The sequence below is a fragment of the Mya arenaria genome, chromosome 5 (assembly GCF_026914265.1).
Source record: "Mya arenaria isolate MELC-2E11 chromosome 5, ASM2691426v1".
NCBI classification, from domain to species: domain Eukaryota; kingdom Metazoa; phylum Mollusca; class Bivalvia; order Myida; family Myidae; genus Mya; species Mya arenaria.
Window position 1 is genome coordinate 41,904,276 of NC_069126.1, and position 24,893 is coordinate 41,929,168.

General features: G+C 35.0%; 1 protein-coding gene across 1 annotated transcript; it reads right to left on the bottom strand.

The window, feature by feature from the left end:
• Positions 1–10,876: 10,876 nt before the first annotated feature.
• On the bottom strand, positions 10,877–15,913 carry LOC128235714 (sulfate transporter-like). Its single transcript, XM_052950516.1, has 2 exons — positions 15,893–15,913; positions 10,877–12,958 (listed from the first exon to the last, which is right to left on the bottom strand). The coding sequence occupies exons 1-2, from the start codon at positions 15,893–15,895 to the stop codon at positions 10,877–10,879; spliced, it is 2,085 nt and encodes a 694-aa protein (XP_052806476.1). The 5' UTR covers positions 15,896–15,913.
• Positions 15,914–24,893: the final 8,980 nt, after the last annotated feature.

The window sequence follows — 24,893 nt, forward strand, 5'->3', positions numbered from 1 at the left end:
AAAAAACTTTTCTCCCTATAAGTATATAGTTGATTAATAATTGGCGCATAAACGTAGCGTTAAATAGAAATAGAACGTAATTTAAGTAACTAAGTAAGAAGAAAAGAAGAGAGAAAAAAAGTAAAAAAAAGTAGAAAATGACGTAAATGGTTCCTGAAAATGTCTTCATTAAGATAACTACTTCTTTTATTAGTATTCATTGCGTAGTATACAGACGGCGGTAATCATTGAAGCTGCAACAATTTGATATGCGTTCCAACCCCGTAAACAGTGAGCATGGTCTCTTGTTTTTCCTTTGCAGAGTTTTTATTCAATACAAAAATCAAGGAATGTAGTTCCACATAGGTTTTACTATGTGTTGTTTTAAATGCTGGTTAAAAACAAAGGACATATGTCTGCCGTGTATATGTGCGTTACACGGACACATCAAAACACAAAGGCGTTTATTAGAAAAGAGTCAGTATATCGCGCTTGGATCTCATTCTGTATGTTGTCAATAGGTGATATATTTAACAAAAATACTGTGGACCCTTTTACTAAGGAAGCTTTAACAAACAACGTTTGACCACACGTGACCTTTTTACAGATTTTGACAAAAAAAAATTGCAGCGATCGGGATAATATATAAAATAAACTAAAATCCATTTCTTTAAAAAGTGGAGCGGGCGAAGGCGAAATATGTTTCCTGACAACAAAAACAAAAGCAACAAAAACACTATTAATTGCATGGGTGATAATTATTAGCAAAGTAAAACAAATCGGTGAGTGAGCGCATGATCTAACTTTGTTTAAATCATAACTGAAATATTTATGTCGGCAATGGAAATGCTTTTTGAAAACATTACACTGTTCAATCGGAGAGTTATAGTAATGGACACGTCAATGGGTGACACAGTATTCTCATTGTTACATATTTCACGTGCCGACGTAAGTTAATAAATGAATATTGGCCAAAATGTTTTGCCTGTCGAGAGGCTATTAATAGGTTTAGACAGTTGCTATGTTAATTTAAGTTTGTTGAATTGTTAGTGTAGAAGAAAAGTCTACCGAGAGGCTTAATAAGCCCACCGACGGTTCATACAGTGATTTCTTCCTTTTTAGCATATGGTAGCGGGGCCTTTAAACAGAGCAAGAATAGTGTCGTTTTGGGTAAAAAGGGGAAATACGAGGTAAATATTAATAAACATAATGTTCAACTTGTTTTCAAACTTATCGTCATACTTATGAGTGGCACTATATTGCTTCGTTTCAAGTTTTGATCTCAATGCTCTTAGATTTCTGTTTAATTATATCAACAACTCTTGACACATTCCGGTCAATTCTCCATGTATTCCAATTTAAAGCAGTGCATCTAGAGAGTACTCGCTCAGTCTATACCTAGATGCTGTTTATTAGTTCTCTTGAACTACAGCCTGATCAAGACACGTTTTATTGTCCGCTATATTTACTAAAATTAAGAAATTGATATAATCACAACAAATTGTGAGGGGATCTTTTAAAACCTTTTCTGTAGGGGAAATATACTATTATTTTTCCGAAGTAGAATGGGGCCTAACATCCCTGTCGTATGTTAACATGTTAATTGAAAACAAAAAACTGATTACAAATACTGTAAGGATGGACCTAGGGTCGTCTGTTGGATAACGCTGAGGCTCAAACGAAGGGACTGAGGGTATGTACTGTTCAAATGTATTTAACTTATTTAGTAATTAACTTAATAGACACGCGTTTATGAACAGAGGCTGCCTTAAAGGTACCCCCTACTGTACCTTATAAACATCAAAGGGCGACGTCTAAAAGCATATAAAACAGTCCTTCTTGAGCGATATAAGACACCTTTGACCTATTAACCATTTTCTGTATTAAATAAACGAACAATCGTAATACGTAATCGTAATCGGATACATTAATAATGAAATAAGTATATTTATTTACATCTTAGATTATAATAATATGAATCAAAACATTAAAATATAACAATATGTACGAGTAGGGACGATGATCACGATTTACTTTGCAATGTATGTATTTTTGATCAGGTCAAAGGTGAATTTTATTACCTTTTCAATATATGAAAAACTCTTATTCCAGAAATATCTTTGAAACAGTAATTCTCTTAGTTCGAACTTTTTCTGAATGAGAAAAATGAACGAACCCGTTGTAAATTAGGCTAATTGATAGTTTTTGTAATAAAACGTTTTATATACTCATCCGACAGGCAAGACACGTACAACTTAAATTTGTTAAAACGTTTCTTTACTTTTTTGATATAATGTTTGTAACCGTTATTTCACTTTTTTATTGCCACTGATATTAATCAACCATCAGCCATGTTAATAGTTATAAGTATACTTTATTATACCTAACTTCAAATGAATATAAGTGCCAAGGGTACCAGTAAACAATATAAAAGTAAATTTGTCAACAATTATATTCGAATTATTTACAGTTTTGTATATTATATAAATATCATATTGCAGCATGTGTCACATTGATAGTGTCAACCCGAGAGCAAAATGTCAACCGAGGCGTTAGCATGATAATGATGATAATGATAATGATGATGATGATTGTGATGTTGCTATTGCTGTTGCTGCTGCTTCTGCTGCTGCTTTGCGTGGTTTCAGTCTGGGATATTGGGTTCTAGGAAATTATAAAATCGGTTTATTTTATACAATTCCATTAAAAAGGATGTTTTTAGTTCTTTACAGACTGAATAGTTGCTAACTGGGTATTGATATTTTACCCATTTGTACATTTTAATTGTTGACTTTAGTACAACTAGTTTCGTTAGTGTTTGGATGTTATTGTGAAAGTTTATAAAAGCAGTTGCAATCAACACTCAGCATAATAAAGATCAGTCAGTGGGACCTGTCTTATAAATTATTTAAAGAGTCCCTGCAATGATTAATTATAATATTTAACTTTCTAACATTAGCTGTGACATCGTTTGTTATCCAACAGACACTGCTGATGTAAACCTACTTTAAACTGTTTTGATATCTTAGTTTGAACAATTAAAAATGATCAAAACTATGTTCAATGTTGTGAGATCAATATTTGTTCAATTTCAATTTTGCAAGCCTTTTCGAAATTTACATTTTGCTTACAAATATATCAGTATGTTAATGTCGGTTGCAAAAAAGCATTTGTATTTACGTTAAAAAATAATAACCCTTAACTGACGAGTTAAAATCTAAACCTAGGATTTTTCGTCCAAAAAAATTAGTTCTTGCGAAGGATTTATCGTCAGTCTAAACTTGTTTGTAAAGTATTTGATTTCATGAAGGTGCACCGTACTTTGAACAATTTTATCAATAATGATATGCCTATAACTATTTAAAAGGTAAACCATTCATGTACACTTATACATATACATGTATATTTATATCGGTGAAAACGTGTATACCCTAAAACCACAATCTCCGGATTACTATTACTGTTCATGTTTTTTCAAAAAAATGTAAACATGATAATACAGGGGATACTACATGGTCAAGCCATGTAGCCAAAATTTCAAGATGCACACAAGGTTCGAGGCCTTACACGTTTTGGTTATAATATTTTAGAAACTAGACGAAACGTATGTATGATACTCCTTTAAACTGCAGTTTTTTTTTCAAATTATCGTCAAAGACATTTTAAGTATGTTTCATATACTTCTGATAGGTAATTGCATGCAACTTAAATACAGATCTTTGGTGAAAAGAAGCATATTCAAAATTAGGTCATAATGTACCTGTGCAGCCGACGTGGCAGTGGTTTTCATAGATGTAAAACAACATTTGTTTTTGCGGGATAATGTGAAAACGTCTCAACTACTATATTGTACATTTAGAAATCCTGTTTGAATATTGCTTGATTGTTGGCCGCTAACCGAAATAACGCCAACATGTATTTTATGAAAGTTCACATCTCTGTTACTGACGTCAATGCCATATTAATACAATATCAATAACCAACTATCACTAGGACAATGGGTTAAAGATGTAGGTCATGCGCACTATTTCGATATGGCTTACCAAATGTTAAAGAATAGAAAACGTGCAAGCATTTTCTATTGACTGAAAAAGACAACTCTATTTTCGTAGTCTTATAAAATTCAAACACTATTACTTTCCTTGATTGCCTGTTTTTAAACAAAATTTATTTCAATATAACAGTTTCATATATACATTTTAAGCTGCATGAATTGATATTCTGAGAAAATCTTACTTAGTTAGACGCATATAAAGATACACGCAAAAATGACTTCATGACAAATTACAAAAGGAAGTTTATCTCTTGCTTATCTCACTATTTCAAGCAACATATATATATTTTAGTTATCAAACATTAGCTGCTAATTATATGGTGAATCAGTGGAAGGGTGTTGGTTGCGTGTCCGGAATGCAGCTATCATATCAATGCCTTCTTGTAACGATAAGAGTTCGGATTGTTTATTTATTTCATCTTTGAAACTAGAGGAACTGTCGTAACAAGTATGCATCAGGTATATTGAACGTTCTGCATTTCATCTTTCTTTAGCTGTAATACTCAGAATGCTGGTGTATAACATTGAAAAAACTGCAAATAAAATAGAGTCCTGTAATACTCAGAATGCCTGTGTATAACATTGAAAAACTGCAAATAAAATAGAGTCCTGTACTACTCAGAATGCTGGTGTATAACATTGAAAAACTGCAAATAAAATAGAGTCCTGTAATACTCAGAATGCCTGTGTATAACATTGAAAAACTGCAAATAAAATAGAGTCCTGTACTACTCAGAATGCTGGTATATAACATTGAAAAACTGCAAATAAAAAAGAGTCTGATCTTGGTGGTTATATCCGACTCAAGTAAACATTTGAAGAGTCAGATGTCACAAATCTTCAAGCAGCCATGAGATTTAAATAAGACCTGCAGGATCAAAAGACTAATATGTTTTTATCATAAATATCAATGGCTTTAAACACATGTTATAACATTAAAAATTACACTCTTATGACACACAATTTTGGTTTTTGACGTAATTTTGTAACATATTTTTTCATGTCGTAAAGTTGGCAAGTATGAAAATAGCCGTAGTGCACTTGGTGGAATGTGGACAAACATATTATGCTAAAGATATTACCTGCAGATTTATGATATATATAACACGATACATATCAATTTGTCATTATGTAAATAGGGCCTGGATCAGATTTATGAGCGAGTGACTCACAGTCTCACAATACAACATACCTTAATATTACTACATTTTGGAACCATTATGTTGCGGTACAGTTGGCAGGGTTATTCATAACTTCCCAAGTCGACGTTGATGAACATTTAAAATACGATGGCCATTTGCCTCGTATTTCAAGAGATTTATATTGACATCTTTTATCCATGTTGCTAAGGGGACTTTTTGTTGGACATTTCAGAAACCTAACCTAGGAAGACCTTTAGCCAAACGCAGCACATACATATTATTACGAGTGAAAGATCACCTTGATGCAACAAAACTAATTCAGAACAACTTGATAAACACTTCTTATATTGGGCATTGGTATACAAGTTAAGGACTTATATTGGGCATTGGTATACAAGTTAAGGACTTATATTGGGCAATGGTATACAAGTTAAGGACTTATATTGGGGATTAGTATACAAGTTAAGGACTTATATTGACTAAAAAAGACAATACTTCCTTCATAGTTATTTAAATTCAAACAGGGTACTTTTCCTGTATTGCTGGATAATGTCTTTCTCGATTAGATGTCTACACAAACCAAACAGAGCGGACATTGTCAATGGTGTAGAATATCTTGTTTGAATGTCAACAAAAGAGCAGAACGGAATTAAAATATCGACATGAGTAATTTGTTTACATGAATGAATGCCCAGTGTCAGGTAATGGTACTTCAATATTCGATGTACGAAAAATGAATGCGTGTAAAATTAAATACATGACAGTACATGTAAGTTATGTTTACCCAAAAGTAAAGAAATATTGACTCAATATCATCCATGCTCCGCATATCCTCATTGCTATATTCCTTTCATGAGCTACACTCATGCCAATTTGTTAAAACATTCAAATCGTCTGATCTACATGTTTCCCCTTTAAATATGATGTGATATTTCATTGTTTGCTCTATCGCATATACTGTATCTGATCTTCCATGTGTTTGTTTCAAATGCTATAACACGGTAGATGATGAACTCTTGCCAACTGTCAGCCATCTGGTTTATCAACAAACACTGAATTTTAGAAATGAATGCATAAATTACAAGACAAGAATATATTACAGGTAAACCGTTAACATTCATTCGTCATCAAAACTGCACTGTATGTCTTTTTTAGTTAAAGGATCTTGTCCAATATTGAAATGGTGTTAAAAACATGGAGACGCTGCAATTTCGCAAAGTGTCTCCATGAAGAAATACATCAATTCCGCGAAAGATGATCATATGCATTGGTAGTCCAGTTTATTACTTCCGATTGACCATACAATTGTAGCTGTTATAAAGAATGTTTCAATAAAGGACGAGCCTGTTATCACATTAGGCACATGTAACAGTGACCTTGTTGAAAGTCACGCTGATTGGAGTCCAAGCAGACAATTAATGCAAAACACACATAAACTAATTAGTTTACTTACGTTTTATCACCAAATGGTGATTTCCACAGTATAACAGTTGCTGGGAAGAACTAAAGTTGGGATATATACATGTCATACTATTATTGCTAATTAATTTCATATTGATAGATTATTCAAGAAAATTACAATGCAAGATGTTACCTGATTTCGAGTATTCCATCGGCGTTTTTACTTGTGACGTTGTGTGCAATCTAACACAGTTATTTTATATACAACTGCGTCAGATTTGCGAATTGTTTATTGTTTGCTGAAGCCTTATGGTCCTAGATGCACGAAAATATTACATACTTTCAAAATAGTAACTTACTAACCTCCATTTCCGGATGTGGTCGCTTCATGTATTTTATATCCTTTTACGTTTTTTATTATTTCATATTGTACATTTGATAGTGAACAGGTATTCCAAAGTCTGAAAGTGATAGCTCTGATAGTTTGCTTGTAAGTGACCCAAGCACAAAACTTGTCAAAAAGTTGTCATAACGTTCAATCTGTGAGAGTGCAGTTTTAACGCAAAACTTAACTTAAAAATAAGACTAGCTAAAATTAACAAAGTCCAAAAATACTAAAATATCCACAACCCTCCCCATTCCCTTCTAAATATGTGACTCAAAAACCTGTTTGATATATTGAAGGCATTATCCATTTATAATCTGTGAAAAAAAAAATCCAACAAAAATTGAAGAAGCTATGTCCAATTCTCAAAATCCATCAAAGTTAATGTTTTTAACACAAAAAGCAGGTTAGACTCAGCATCTTTAGGGTACAATGTAAAGAAGGGTATAAGATGAACAATTTACCCAAGTTTCAAAGCGACAGCTTTGTTTCCATGTAAGGGACCTTAAACCTGAACTCTCACAGATATAACGTTTTTATTTTTGTCTTAGAAAGAGCATTTTTTTTGCGTAAAAATATTCCTTATGCTATAAAACTATAAATCCTTAAAATATCGGAAAAAATACATGACTATCAATTTAGAATTGAACATAAATTTCATGCAACAAGTTAAAATCCTTGAATGGTATAAAATGATTCAGGCAAAATGTAGCATTTCACAGATTAATTAATAATATTTGCTTATGGTCATGCTAATAATTTAAACAAATATAATTCTTAAGCTAATAGCAAATAAGGAAATAAAATAAAAATACATATGTAGTAAGAAAAATTCTTTTTGCGTAAATACCTGCAAACCAAATATAAAAGATGTCTGACAAAAGATCAGATCGCAGATTTTCATATTTTTGTCAGAAAATTAATGTTTCAATGCTTAAACCGTTACAAACGGTTTAAGAAAAATGCATACACTTGTATAACAAACACACATTTTATGAAATAAACCTTTAACTACTTAATAAATAATGCATTTATGGGAAATACTTATTATTGATAACACGATTGTAACCGTGTTTTTAATAGCTGAACACTCCAAAATATTAAATAATTGGTTAGTGCTAAACTATTTACTGTGATCTACTATCGTCTCTTAAGGTTGAAATACCGTGTTTTCTGCACCTTTATTTCAAATTTAACTCTGTATCCTTCAATAAGAAGCATTGTTTTCAACATTTATTCATCCTTTTTGCTATATTAAAACATTTGTATTAATTGTGGTAAAACTTATTTGGGGGTTAGAGTGCATCTTTAATAGCGCTATGTATCACTGACCGCGAAGAGTTCAATTTTGAGAGATATTTCTAAAGCGAATGTAGTTGAATCTGGAGCCTTATTTCTTGATTCCTGTCACATGACTGTCCCGTTTTCGTGTCAAGCTAAACAGTCCACGACAACTCTTTAAATTATTACAACTTTGATGTTTAATATCTTTTCTTATTATAAATATGAAATAAGATTAAGATAGTAACATGGTCAAACTAGTTTTCGTTCCTTTAAAGATGCATACGTACTCCCAAATTAGATTTAACACAATTTATAATATTGTTTTAATATTCCGATTAGTATGAATAAATGTCGAAAACAATGGTTCTTATTAAGGATATCGAGTTTAATTTAAACGAAATACGCAAAAAACACGATATTTCGATATATATACGGTATGCCACCCTATCATAGAGCCTATAGGCAGATTTATGCGGTATGTTACCCTCTCATTGAGCCTATATGCAGATATATGCGGTATACCACCCTCTCATAGAGAATATATGCAGATATATACGGTATGCCACCCTATCATATAGCCTATAGGCAGATTTATGCGGTATGCCACCATACCAACAAGCATACGTACAAATATATACGGTATTCCGCTCACTTATCAAGCTAAGATGCAAATGTATACGGTATGCCATTTTCTGAACAAGCCCATATGCAAATATATACACAAGATAAGGCCGTGCGGCTAGACACCGAGTTGATTTGGTTTCCGACGGTATTATTCTTGTCAGTTGACACTTAAAATATGAGTTGATTCTTGGTTAAGAGATGTTGACTCTTGATTTGGTTTATCAAACATGTTTATCAAAATATGTGTGCCGGGAAGGGGGGTGGGGTGTTGCAATGAGAGCAGTTGCTGAATTAAATGCATAGTCACTTGCTTCATCGATTTTACTGTACATTTTAACGCAATCAAATAATAAGTGATTAAAAAGATATACGTGCTCCTAAGGAAGTGGTTGATTACTTATATAGTCAGAAAATCGTTCGTTAATGTAGTCTTTACTTTTACAAACTGGATTCCAAATCAGTAATACTTAATTTACGTAAAAATATATCGGTTTTCAACATCGAATTACGCTATTGACATTGCAGCAGTACTGTACGGAAAAGAACGGGTTTTATCATGGATATTCTGATAATTACTCCCCTTTGAAAAATCTTAGCCATGTAATTCCAAATTAAACAAAGTCGATTAAATCATCAACTAAACGTGAGAGCATTTAGCTGAAATGTAAAACGTATGTATATTTACTTTTTACGTCTGATAATTTATAATAATATATGGTATTATTAACTGATAAAATATTGATTTATTTAAAATCAAGAATAAATCTGTGAAACTTACTGTTTATGCACAGACTGTGACTTCAAAATGCATTCTCGCATTTTGCAAGAAAAAAAAGAAATTTATTAGGATGCTGACTTAAAATGAGTAGTATTCACTGCAACTTTAAGGAAAGCTTACTAACGTACAGATTATAGGCAGTATTACAAGGAGTTGTCTCACTTTACCCCTCCAGTGTAGGATGCTGTTTTTGCGGATACTCACATAGAAATCGAAGACAAGTTATACTTGTAATGCGGTAAGTAAATGGCGTTCTAAGCTTAATTTCATTGCTTTGAGATTAGATTAATTCAATAAAAACACATGCTCTACAATTGAACAATGTTTAAGCCTTTCGCATGAGTACTTACGCGATTAAGGTACAAGGCAGTCGGACTGCGGATGCTATTTATGATATGGACCTGAAGTTCGCTTTTTAACTTAACATACATTTGTAACAATTCTAATCAACACGTAGGGAGTTTCAATTGCTAGTATTATAAACGCAAATACAACAGTATTTTACTACTTCTGTTGTTCATTCACATGTATATGTCAATTGAATAGATACTCACTGCCCAACGACAACTTGTAATAATAATGTTCTAGATGGCTATTTGTATTGTATGTGTTTGTTTTATTATAATAGTGTTAGGTAAAGTTTAGAGTACCTAGAAGGTGCATACACAGTTAAAGTTTGCCTTTCATAATTTATTACAAACGAATTTAATTAGGTAGAATTTTTTATTTGATAAATGTCATCTCATCATACGTTAGTTTTCTTTTTTCATATACAAACACACTTCCTCGCGTATATGTAAATGTATGTTAAACACAATAATTGACTTTATATCAAAACACAAGAAGTATGCTTCTTAAATGCATAAGGTCATATAATTTAGCATTGCTCTAAATATTACGAGAATTTTATCTACAAAGTGTTAAATCAGTACATCACGCATTTTCAACAGATTTAGTATATGACTACATAAATTATAAGCATATATATATACAAATGATGTATACAATAGTTTACTTTACGTACACAAATCACATGACACCGTTTAAGGAACACGACGAACATCGTTTAGCAGTTGAATTGACGATCGTAACAGACAACATTGAAGTCAGAACATGATATATCCAATAGTTTGCTTTGCGTATGCAAAGCATATTGTATTCTTTAAAGAACATGATCTACATCATTGAACACTTGTCTAAAGGATCGATACAAAATTTATGTCAGAATATTATAATCGTGTATCCGCCCTGTTTGCCTCCAATGCATCAAACACGTCATAATAAACGGAAGATCTTGGAAATGTTTTAAAGAAGTCCCCAGCTTCTAGCGTTCCAGCAACCCCACTTTGTATACCAGCCAGGAATACATCGATGCCAATATCTTTGTAGACTTTTGTCACCTGCTGCAAGACTCCCAAGCCTGCCATGTCAACGTATTCAACAGAGGATAGGTCAATCAAGACTGTCTCGATTCTGTCGCTTTTGATTCCAGCTGCTACTTCTAACTCAGCACTTGTGGTTAAACCATTTTCTTTATGAGCAACCACTCCGTTAGGTTCCACGACCCCATTCTTAACGTTGACGGATTTTGGGTTAACATTTGTTTTCTTGTTTGGATTGATGATGTGTTTGTAGATTTGAGCTTTGATTCTGTCAGCAGTGGCGAAATACAAATTGGTAGGAACTTTGAAAATCCTCAAGTTCGAGCTTTGCTTGCATCCTCGCACATTAACTAGTATATCCTCATTCGATGCCCGTGTTACTATTTTACCGCTAGCACACTGATCTCGAAGAATAACAAGGAATATGGAAATCCCTACTCCAGCGATGATCCCATAATTCAGGTCAACTAAGATGCTAACGCAATTTGTCACAACCCAGATAACAAAATCGTATTTGTTAATTCTCCAAATGCGTGGCAAGTTTCTGTATTGCAACAAAAGATCCTTCATGGATATGATAATCATAGCTGCAAGTACCGATAAAGGAAGGGACACAAATAACTGTCCTATGACTAAAATCACAAGAAGTATGAACACAGATGTTGGTATGGCATTAAGCGTGGTTCTCGCCCCGAGGGTACTTAAAATCATGGTCCTTGGTGGAGCGGTTGCGGAGGGGAAACTTTGAAAAAATCCCGACACGAAATTACTTGCCCCGTAAGCAAAGAGTTCCTGATTGTCTTCAATAGGAATTCCATGTTTGTTGGCACACAGCTTCGCCATGGAGATGCTCATAGCGAGTGATAGGATCGCCATAACAAAAGCGTCACTAGCAAACCTTCCAACATTCTGTAACCTTGGAAGACCTGGCGAGGTAAAACCGGTCGGTATCTCACCGGCAACTTTTACGTCAAAAACGTCTTTGAAGTTTGCAAAATGAGATATTATCGTTCCTAATATTACTACGATAAGATCAATCGGGACAGGCATTTTCATTTTGTCCTTGAACCGTTCGTTGATACACAGTTTCACCAATAGCAAAGTTATCATACACAGAAGTGCAATAATAATCTCGGCAGCATTTGTCTGTGCAATTTTACTGAACAAGTCTATGTACATTCGAACTAGCTTGCCGGCGCCTGCGAAAGTTTGAACTTTAATCCCGAATACCTTTGGCACTTGGCTGGATGCAATATGTACGGCAGCGGCAGTTGTAAATCCTCCTACGAACGACACCGACAAATATGTAGTGATTACACCAAGCTTGAGAAGACCCATAACCATTAGGATAAGCCCTGCCACAAAACAACAAGCCATCGCGGTTCCAATTTTTACCTCCATAATTTCGTCATCGGTTGGCATAGATTCGTTAGCAGCCTGCCGAGCAGCAGTAAGTGCGTCCGCTTCTCGCTCAACCACTGTGGCGGTAAGAAGTGCCAATACGGCGTTTGTTCCGTTTGAAATGTAAGGAGAAGTACCAAATATCATGTAGACGAGAACAGCAAAGAATGTGCTGTAGAGGCCATGGATCGGTCGCAAAGATGCTAAAATACCGTAGCCCATCGCCATTGGAAGATGCATGAAACTGACGGTCAAGCCTGCAAGGAAATCGCCAAGGATGTATTCCTTCAACTTGTACTTTCTGACAAAGTTAACCACTGGAAAGTAGGACAGAACGATTTTAAGAATATCTGCAGTGGTACAAGTGCATTTCCTCTTGATTGCCCGAGCAAGACTGAACTCTGGGCGTTCCGGGGCTGGGTATGTTCGGTCGTACGCTTCTTTGGTATACACCTGCCGAGACAACTGAAGCTTTCTCTGAACATCATATGTCAACTTGTCATCGGCGGGTGGTTTTATGACATGTTCCTAGAAATAGAAACAACATATGAAGTTTAGATGGCAGATGTGTTTGGTGGTCACAGTTCAGCCAGTTGTACTTATTTCAAAGTAAATATCATTTTTAAATGAGTTCTTTGAGATAAGCCGGTTGTCAAGTCCCTGTCGTAGGTTTTAAAACCATTAATTATCCAATGGTAAAGTAATTAAGTTCGTGTTCTGCATTGTATAACGTTCAAGCAAAAACGCAAATGTCTCGAAGCTCCCTGCTTTTAAAATTTTGATTTGTCTGGAATATTTTGTAGGATAATTGCTTGTCTGCATTATAATCACATATACTTTTTTATTTGGATATACAATTAAGTTTTAAGAGTGGTGTTTATTTCCAAACAAGACGAGTAAATGTGGCTTCATTTGAGGGTTACATTCTTTTCATAACAGGTAGGGAAGGTAGGCTTTCAAAAAAGGAATATTAGGCTTTATTTAAGAACGTTATTGTCATGATTGGTTTAAAAATAGTCTTCTGTATAAAGCTTTATAGGTTTTAAACTATTCATTAAATACACGCTTAAATTATTATTATTATTCCTTTTATTGTCTGCGCTTGTTTCGAAAGTAGTGTCGGGTAACCCGAATCAAAAGTATTTTTTTAGGCCTTATAGTTATCTATAATGTATTTCCTTACGAGAAAATGGATAACAGTATAAAACACATAGCAAGCCTGATCTAACAAGCAACCGAGCATTTTAAAAAGTTTAGTATTTAGCAAATCACTGCTCAATGTATACATTTATATCTGTTATCAGCTGAGCGCAGTTGAAAACCTATTTATTGCTCCCTACTGTTTGTAAAACAATTTATTTGATTAACGTATACAACATAAGTACGCACTAACATAACGTAATGCTATCAAGTTTAAAACAGTATGTCATTGTTTTTTAATGATGTTTTGCTATTAAAAAAATGTAAACTGGCCTCTATTTCGAAGTTGCAAATTTGATTTAGTGCCCTTTACCTAATGTTTCAAAATGCCAGAGGTTTAAATAATTCAATATAAGTATAAACTTAAGGAACCTGGCTGTAATAACATGCATGTTAGGCCACAAAATACTTCTTGTTCGGGTTACCCGGCCATACCTACGAAATAGGCGCTGACCTATAGTTTTGATAGTCCATTATTTAGAAACAAAATAAAAAAAAACAAGTATGTGTTTAATGTCAGGCACGTATTATAAAAATATTAATAAATATTTCGAAAAATACAATTATCAACAATTAAGAGGTCAGTTTGTATATAGTATAAACAATACATATAATAAAGTAGAATTCAACTGACATATACAATTTGTCAACTATGTTCACATGTAGCGAGAGTTTGAATGTCATAAAGGAAATGAATTGAACTGTTCTTAAAGGGACTTGTGGCCAAAGAAATGTTTTTCCCGGTAATGCACCTGAAAACACTTATTTTAGCATTATATTAGTCTATGATATCGAAATATCAGAAAAGCACAATTATAGTATAAAACAAGTATTTTGGTATCGGTGGGGTGCGAACCCACGCCGGTAACGTCAAGAAAAACAATAGAAAACCGACGCCTTCACCACTAGGCAAACAGAACGTATACAGAAGTGATAGATATTTTAACCTTTTAAAAATTATAAAATCACGTTATAATGTAAATCCACCAATCACGCAACTCCAGAGCCGTTAAGTGACAATCAGCCTTATTAACGCTAACACCCCTAATAATTTTCCACTCTTTATTTTGTCATACATAAACAAAGTGCATTTTGGAATAACATGAGTGAGTCCCTTTAAGAGATAAGTCCTATGTTATTTTAACGATATGGGGTTTTAATTTTTCAGAGAGAAGGATTGTAGGGAGAGGACAAGTTGTATGGTCACCGGCTCTATGAATAACAATGTTTATTACATAAAGGCACTTTCACGAAAGACTCGTTTTATGGTTCCTTCTTTTGCGACTTTGATATCCATTACGCTTCAGGATTTAGAGCAAAGTTTGCACCCGGCGCACCTAGACCTCCCTAAAATTCTCCGAGCTTTTTTTTTATGTCAATTTGGCAAAGAAATTGAACATTTAATGAAAGATTATACTCAAAAACAAAATTATCTGGAGTATACATTTTAACGTTACTTGGGAGCAGGCGAACGCGCTAAATTGCCTCACCACTGCCCTAATTACAAATCCCGAACCCGTCACTGATAAGAGTATCTGTACGCGTTCATTAATCATGTATCTGTATCGTGAACAATAAATTATCAATTCATAACAAAATATTAACGTATGGAATTACATAACTTCTTATCGGCCTTCAGCAATTTTGGAAATCAATATAATTCAGAACATGCATATCAATATGTGATCATCCGATCTTGCATTTAAGTACGATTGCAATGACACTCATATCGGCAATACAATGGGTTTTTTTTCAAATTTAAATACATTAGCATTTTATACTCATTTGACTAAAGCGATAAAAAGCATATAATTAAGGTACATATAAAAATAGCCTTTATGAAAAAGTGATTTTGAATTAATAGCTACAAAGGCACAAATTCCATGTTGAAAAAGCGTCAAATAAGTATGTATTGAATATGTTTAAAAAAAACAAAACATTGTATGACGTTTAAGATGTTTTCATGGAAAGTCCATGTTCGAAGATTTTTTTCTTCATATTATCATTGACACAAACATTTTACATTTAGTGCACGATTTCATGAGGTCAGTTCTGACACTTTTTTAAAACAAAATACTATTTATACTGTCACTAAACACACAATATTTACTACCGTACTTTTTTCCTTTGACACTTAATCGCACATTATATCCTATTTACACTATTATAGTTTATTAATTGTTGCACTTTTTATTATTTAAACAATTTTATTAAGTTAATTGTGGCAAACAATTTCTTGAAAACATCACGTGAAAGAATTACCATTTCTGTAAGCCTTTTTATCTAAGTATGTCGTCTGCTCCGTACCGATGCTTTAAGACTCAATGTGTGAACTAATCTTTTTTGTAGATTATCTGCCTCGTTTGTGGTGATAAGATAACGAATACCAATTAGTTTCCTTCATTTTGTCACTCCGATTGGAGAATGGAGGATAGTATGTATGCAGTTGTCTTCTCTTTTTAAGCAAAACAGATCAAAACTTAAAGTTAAAAGTCCTATCGAGCAAAAGCATGATGTGTTTATGACGTGGACTGTTCGAGCTGTTCCCTTTATTTAGATCGCACGTGGTTAAAAAACTTTTTCAGAAGGATGTATATGCATTTGTCAAACACCAAAAGATAAACTTACACTTATTTTTATTATAACGTTTAATCACAGAAAAGAACGTTCTGTTCTTTGCGCCCCAAGATGACCCATATTCGAACTTTAGCTAGAAATTATCGAAACAACCTTTCTGACAAATTTCAATAATATTTGGGCTGAAAATGTTACCTCTAGAATGTTAACAAGGTTTTTCCATATTTGGGCTCTGTGACCTAGTTTTTGACCCAAGATGACCCATATTCAAACTTGAGCTAGAAATCAACGAAACAACCTTTCTGACAAATTTCCAGGACATTTGGGCTAGAAAAGTAGACTCTAAAGTGTTAACAATTTTTTTCTACTTTTGGGTCATGTTACCTTGTTTTTCATCCCAGATGACCCATATTCGAATTCGTCCGAGTGATTACTAGGACAAACATCCTGACCAAGTTTCGTGACAATTGAGGCAGAAATTGACCACTAGAGTATTAACAAACTAAGTGTGACGTCCGACGGACGACGGACGACAGACGACGGACGACGGACATTCATCGATCCTAATAGCTCAACCTCAGCATACGGCTAAGGTGAGCTAAAAGGTTTTCACGCACCTTTCAAGAAATAATGCTTTACTCTCCTCAGAACTATTTAAAGACCGATTTGACTATTAACATAATCGGAGTCACTGCGCGCATATCCATGACAACCACGAATTATCACATATCCATACGCATTTATTTTTACTACGCACAAACGAGTTCCAGCAAAAAATACATTTTTAATGAATTTTGTTTAACTGAGGTGGGAGAAAAAGCATCCACCATGGCCGCTCGTGTAAGACAGGTTCATCCCAACCCTCGCGCCGGGTGTTTTGCGGAAACTCGGTAAACTTCGTTTCCGCAAAACACCCTACGCCTGAGTCGGGATGAACCTATCTTTCACTCTCGGCCATGGAAGATACTCATAATATTCCATGGCCGAGTGTGTAAGATAGGTTCATCCCAACCCGACCGTATGGTGTTTCGGTAAACCTCGTTTCCGCAGAACACTCTTTCGCGAGGATCGGAATGAACCTATATTACACAAGCGAAAATATTGAAAAAAAATCCCACCTCATTTAAACAAAATATAGTACAAATTTGTAATAGTTTAATATATTTTATACATGCAAGTACAATTGTATATTTTCCCGTTGGCAATAAAAGGATTTCCATCATTACTAAATATTACTACTTATCCGGGGTGGGAGACAATAAAATCCGAATTTTAGACTAGACTTGACATAGAAGATGCACTCTTACGCCCGATTTAGGAGGTGTACCACACTTAATACAATTGTTTGTATTTACCGAATAGTGAAACGGGTGAAATATCGAAAATAATGGTTCTTATGAATAATACCGTGTTCAATTTGAAAGAAGGGTGCAGAAAACACGACTCGTGAAAGGCGACTTTTTTAATGTCGTTACGCACCAGTCAATTGTAACCACGGCCCCCAGGTCCGGAGAATAGTGGGGACTTTGACTTTTGGTCCAGCCAAGCCCGGGTCAAATCATTGCCCTGTGGGGACGAACTGCTGGTAAATACCCCGCCAAATGCCCCGCACCCCATGGACCATAGGTAAGGCCCATTCCCCGCCCATTCCCCGCTATTTTTAGCGCAAGACAAAACCGCCGCATTCACCCGGCACTGCGGGGCCACCTGGAAGATAAAAACACGGCCCATTTCCCCGGCAATCCCCGGTTTAGGTATATCCCCGGACCTGGAGGGGGGTACAATTAGATATAACGTTTTTGCAAGTGATATCAGATACCTTGGGAAAGCGGGCAACGGTTTTTATATCATTGCTAACAGTACTTCATATTTCATATACCCCCGGACCTGGGGGTGGGGGCGGGGTCGTGACTACAACTGACTAGTGCATACATCATCTATAATATTGCTGCTTTATGACATAATATGAGTAAACAATTTAAACATTATATATAAAAAAAAATTCAACAATACATTGAATATTTCCATTTCTGAGTCTTGAGTCTGTCTCCAGTTATCGCAGTGGTTAGCGCTCTCACTTTTTAACAAGACGTTCCAATTTCAGGCCTCGCTCGGTACATGTAAGTTTGTGGTCTCGAAGCCGGACAAGTGGTTTTTATCGGGGTACTTCGGTTTTCCTCACGGTATAAGCCCACACTCTCGCGTAATAGCATGCCAAGGAGACTTATTGCTATAAAGTTGTAATAACATGTTTCACAATCTTGGTAAAATAATTACGTTTTAACTTAACATTTGTCCTTGACAAACGCATGGTTTAGGATAACCAGTTTGTCGCACGATAAAGCTCAGTTTTCATGACAATTAAACTTTTGAAATCTTTTAAATTTTATCCAAAAATGTCTTTCATACTTGTATCTCATATAAGATATAACGTTTTTGCAAGTTATATCAAATACCTTGGAAAAGCGGGCAACGGTTTTTAAATCATTGCAAACAGTTTGATAATGAACGAAAGAATTGAATGAGATATTGTATCTGATGATATTTAATGGCATGTTTAAAATATATACAAATAAAACAGCGGTGAACATTACACTTCTTCTGTAGACTTTGTTACGGCTGTGCATTAGTTTTACGAAAGACGGAAATAAATGATCATTTTTTGTCCGCGCTTTTGACTTCCACGTAATTTTAGATGTTTGTTCATTAATGTATTAGTTACGACGAGGAAGATTTAGTTTAATAATCATAACAAAATTGCAAGCACAAATGTAGTCACGTAGGCATCTTAAATGTCAAGGACAAAGAAGACGGTCTTTGTAACTTTTGTGTTTAAATAAAGACACCCAATCACAAAAATAAGGATATTGTTATTTAAACAAATCAAATCCGGCTGCATGAGCAAAGAAATCCGGATTAAAATAAATGGGGGTCGGGTGACAATCCGAAGCGTATGAGTGGTGTTATTCAGTATTCGGAGTAATTCGTGTGCGTAAACTGTTCAAGGGACTCTCCGCAATTGTTTAAAATGCAACTCTGGCTGCATGAGCAATGTAATCCGGAAAAAAATAGTTGGAGTCGGGTAACCATTCTCAGCGGATTAAGGGAGTAGTAATATAGTATTCGGGGTTAATGTTATGCATTCACTGTTAAGGGGACTGTCCGCGTTGTAGTTAAATGCAACTCTGGCTGCATGAGCAATGTACTCCGGTTTGAAAAAATGGGGATCGGGTGACCATCCTCAGCGTACCAGGGGTGTAATTCAGTATTCGGGGACTTTGCTGTGCGTAAACTGTTCATTCGGAGTATCAACGACGCTAAAGAATGCAACTCTTGCAGCATACGCAATGTAATCTGGAAAAAAGGTATTGGGGTTGCGTTACAATGCAACGCTGGCTGCATGAGGAATGTAATCCGAAAAAAATGGTGTCGGATAACCATCCTCAGCGTATTAGGGGTGTTCTTCAGTATTTGGTGTCATTGCTGTGCGTAAACTGTTCAGGGGAATGTCAGCTTTACTTTAGAATGCAACTCTAGCTTCGTGAGCAACGTAATCCGGTTTGAAAAATTGGGGTTCGTGTGACCATCCTCAGAGTATAAGGGGTGTAATTCAGTATTCGGGGTGATTGATGTGTGTAAACTGTTCAGCGGACTATCCACGACTCTTAAAAATGCAACTCTGGCTGCATGAGCAATGTAATCCCGTTTGGAACAATGGGTTTCGGGTGACCTTCCTCAGCGTACTAGGGTGTAATTCAGTTTTCGGGGTCATTGCTGTGCGTAAACTTTTCAGCGGACTTTCCACGACGCTTAAAAATGCAACTCTGACTGCATGGCTAATGTAATCCGGAATAAACATATTGGGGTTCGGTGACCATCCTCAGCGTAACAGGGGTTTAATTCAGTATTCGGGGTCAATGCTGTGTGTAAACTGTTCAGGGGACTGTCCGTGTTACTGTTGAAAGAATATCTGGCTGCTTGAACAATGTAAACCGAAATAAAAATATTGGGAGTCGGGTGACCATTCTCAGAGTATTAGGGGTGTTATTCAGTTTTCGGGGTAATTGGTGTGTGTAAACTTTTCAATGAACTGTCCGCGTTGCTTAAGAATGCAACTTTGGCTGCATGAGCAATATATTCCGGAATAAAAAATGGGTATCGGGTGACCATCCTCAGCGTATAAGTGGTTTAATTCAGTTATCGGGGTCATTGCTGTGCGTAAACTGTTCAGGTCACTGTCCGCGTTGCTTTAAAATGCAACTCTGGCTGCATGGGTAATGAAATACGGAATAAAATAAATGGAGGTCGGGTGACAATCCGCAGTGTATTAGGGATGTTATGCAGTATTCGGTGTTATTGGTGTGCGTAAACTGCTCAAGGGACTGTCCGCAATGGTTTAGAATGCAACTCTGGCTGCATGAGGAATGTCATTCGGAATAAAAAAATGGTGGTCGAGTGACTAGCGGGGGCGGCAGGTCAGGATGTAATGCGGTGCTTCAGAGTGGTGGTCGGGAGGTGACCCTCCGCAGAGTCTATCTCGGTCGGAATTCTGTATTCGGGGTTCAAAATGTGCCTAAAATGTTCTGGGTACTGTCCGCATGGCTTTTGATTCAAGCTTTAAGTGTGTTTTCACTGCAATCCGGAAAAATGGTATTCGGGTGACCCTACGTAGAGCGTATCTCGGTCGGAATTCGGAATTCGGGGCTCAGGATGTGCGTAGGGTACTGTCCGCATGGCTTTAGATTGCAACTCTGCGTGTGTTTACTGTAATCAGGAAAAATAGTGGTCGGGTGACCGTCCAAAGTAGGTGCAGATAAGCTATGTTGATAAGTTCTATGATTAAACATCTGTGCAAGATATTCTAGTTAGGTTTAACAAACATATGTTTGTTTCGAGTTTCTAGACCGACCCTTATATTAGCACCCAGACCCTAATTGTAAGATTTTCTGTTCTTCGGAGAAAAAGGTCGATGTAATGTAATAAGCGTTTTGTTGTTGTCGGCGTTTCTTCCATATTTTGTTTGTACCGTAAAGACGCTTAAATGTTAGATCACTTTAGTTAACGTTGACTTAGACAAAATGCCTAGAAATGGAAAATTCCGCACTTCTTACCCTATTTATTTGGAAGTGTAAATTGGGAACGAACATTAAATATGTTTAGCCTGATTATTGGTCTGATTATGTAGCTACTGTTTTGCGCACAGGCATTGCACAACTGCCACTATTGACAACTCCAATTACAAGTAGGCGTTTTAGTACGGTTCAAATTATTTAAAATTCAAAATCCGTTCCATTAGAAAAACTTAAAATAGTGCTTAAAGTTGTTATTGGCATATAAACTGTGCTTTTTTTTATATTTGAAAAACATATACCATTTTATTTCAAATGGTAACAGTATTTGCAAAAATGAAACGATGGTAGCCTTATCAAGCTTTGAAAGCCAAATTACCATTGAATGGTTCAAATCTATAAAAACTTAGCACCGTCGAACTACCGCATTGGTTTGGTTTGGTAACCGACTTGTATTTGTGTACGTTAAAGGGACTCTGCACCAGATGGTCCCAAACTTGACAAATACAGTATTTCCTTAAAACAAGCCTAGAATACTCAATACAAGGCCGATAATACATAATTTTACATGACTTAAAGAATATTTCGTCACTGTGTCAGCTTATTGTACCCATTCAAAAAAGCGCATACTTGTTTCCCAGTTCATAGTGTGTATATTTAGCACGTGAAAGGCACGTGGTAAATACAGATACATATACCGACGCTATTTTTATATCTACGAGTAGACAAACCCAGTAAATTTCAAATCGGACAAAAACGCAAAAATCTGCGGAAGATGCATGTGTCGTAAGCGATGTGATACACCAGTAAGTAAGATTCAATGCTTTATAAACAACAATATCAATTTAATTGAAGTGTGTGACAATTTTCGTTTTTTCTTGCAATGGTATCATCTAGTGTCTAGTCCCTTTAAGGCCACTCTGGTTGTTTTAGAAACATTAGATAAATTCTCAAAAATAGAGAGTATGCAATTTTGCACTATTTAATTCATTTGATTACCTTACACACAATAAAAATCGCTGGCCCGTTTATATGTGAATAAAACTACAAAAATAAAAGCATTTAATTTCATCTCATGAAAGTATTTTTAATACAAACTATGCATGATCGAGACAAAGTTGACAAAATTGATGACTCTGCTCTTCATATCTTTCCGGCACCATTCGATAGCAAACATAAACTTTCAAACGTTGATAACTTTCAAAAAACCGCATACGGTTGAATAATATATTTGAAAAAAGAACATGCTGTATTTTTTCGGAATGCATTTTCTGCTTAAAGTGACACTCTTATTCAAAAGCAATACATACACATGCATAACAAACACATATTTTAAGTAATAAACCTTTAACTACTTACTAAATAGTTCATTTATGGGAAATACTGATAACACGATTGTATCCGTGTATTGACTTGCTGAACACGCCAAAATATTAAATGATTGGTAAGTGCTAAAAGATACACTGTGATCTACTATCGTCTCATAAGGTTGAAAAAACCGTGTTTTTCTGCACCTTTATTTCAAATTTAACTCGGTATCCTTCAATATGAAGTATTGTTTTTAACATTTATTCATCCTTTTGGGTATATTAAAACGTTTGTATTAATTGTGGTGAAACTTATTTGGGAGTAAGAGTGCATCTTTAATATCACTAACCGCGAATAGTTCAATTTTGAAAGAAATTTCTAAAGCAAAAGTATTTGAATCGGGAGCCTGATTTTTTGATGCCTGTCACATGACTGTCCCATTTTCGCGCCAAGCTAAATAGTCCACGACAACTCTCTAAATTATTACAATTTTGTTATTTATTATATTTTCATATTAAAAATATGAAATAAGGTTAAGGTAGTAATATGGTCAAACAAGTTTCCGTTCCTTTAAAGATGCACACTTACTCCCAAATAAGATTTACCACAATGAATAATATTGTTTTAATATTCCAAAAAGGATGAATAAATGTAAAAAAAATGGTTCTTATGAAGGATACTGAGTTTAATTTGTAAGAAATGAGCATAAAATACGGTATTTCTACCTTATGAGACTATAGTAGACAACATTTAGACAACGTTTATCAGTCAAAATTGATGTATTGTTTTTTTTTAATAAGAGTGTCACTTTAAAAAACATCCTGGAAGACCTGGATACAATTTTGCTTAATGTGGTTTTTTTCTTAATGCTATTAAATGACGTACAAAGTTTTATTTATGACACAAGATAAAAAAATAAAACCTTTAACATTAAAATACTTAGATATATTATCAAGGTAACACGCAGTTACTGTGGTTTATGTGCAGAACACCATAACTAAATAAACCTACATTTACATTAGTTTGTACTTTTCATACAGTACATTTAAAAGCTCCATGATGTGTATACAGACTACATCATCAATCATAGCATTCATTCTACCCCTCTCTAATTTCAACTATGTAGCCGTGCAAGCAAACTGATAACCCGAGAAGCCAATGTTTGTATATCTATAGCACGCCGCATACCCTTCGTACATTTGACACTGATGATTATCTTTTGCGCACAAAGGGCGTTAGCACATTCAGAGCTCGTCGGCCATTTTTATCGAAAACAACCTCTGATGTATATGGACGGTTTACATACTCAGAAATTGGTATGATTAAATCCGCTGCAAGTAGATCGCGTAGTAATTTAATTTTGCAGTTAAACTTAATGACTTAACTCTTGGGAATCTAAATCATGTTTGCAATAATACACTTTACTGGCAATCAATTTAAACTTAGATCAATACAAACACGCTAAAACACTACATTTAATTTATGATATAATTCATAGATTTACGAACTACTTCTACTGATGTACCGGCATACATCCGAGGTTAATAATAGCCGAGGAGTTCCGAATGCATTTTTTTTCGTGTGTGAATTTTGCAGGATACCAAACTGCAGAGTTAAGCAAAGTATGCAAAACATATTTACAACTGTGATTTTGATTAATTACAGAAGGAGTAAATGTCAAAGCCGTTCAGACAAACAGCAAGACAAACACAGTCCAAATAAATATTAAAGGGACTTGACACCAGATGGTCCCAAAATCGGCAAATACATTATTTTCTTGAAACAAGAATTGTCAATACGAGCTAGTATGAGACCGATCATCACTTTACATGATTATAGAGAATAATAGGTTAGTGCCGTGGATGGAGGAAGTTTATCTGGCAAGGCGGAGAAATTAATCGTGTGAGCCGAAATACCGAAATAGTTCTCTAAACTGTTCAACTTTTTTCAAAACGTTTGCAGTCAAAATCATTGCATTTTAATATGTCAATATCAATTCAAAGCAAAATAAAGCTTTTTAAAGTGCCTAAGCATTAATCAGTCACCAAACATTATCTGATTGTGTATCAATTATTCCGCAAGTCACAAAGTACAGTACACAGGTTATGGTTCTAGATCACGAGTGTTTACAAACAAACGCCATATGTTAAATGGATTTCATTCGTGTTAATAGTGTTGGATGTTCAGAACTGCACCGGCAAAGAGGTAATTCATATCTGTTGTAATTGAGATTTTGTCATTCACCACAGAAATGGGATTTACTATCGTTGAATGCTGCACAGTTTCCAGAATGCGGGTGGGGTAAGATT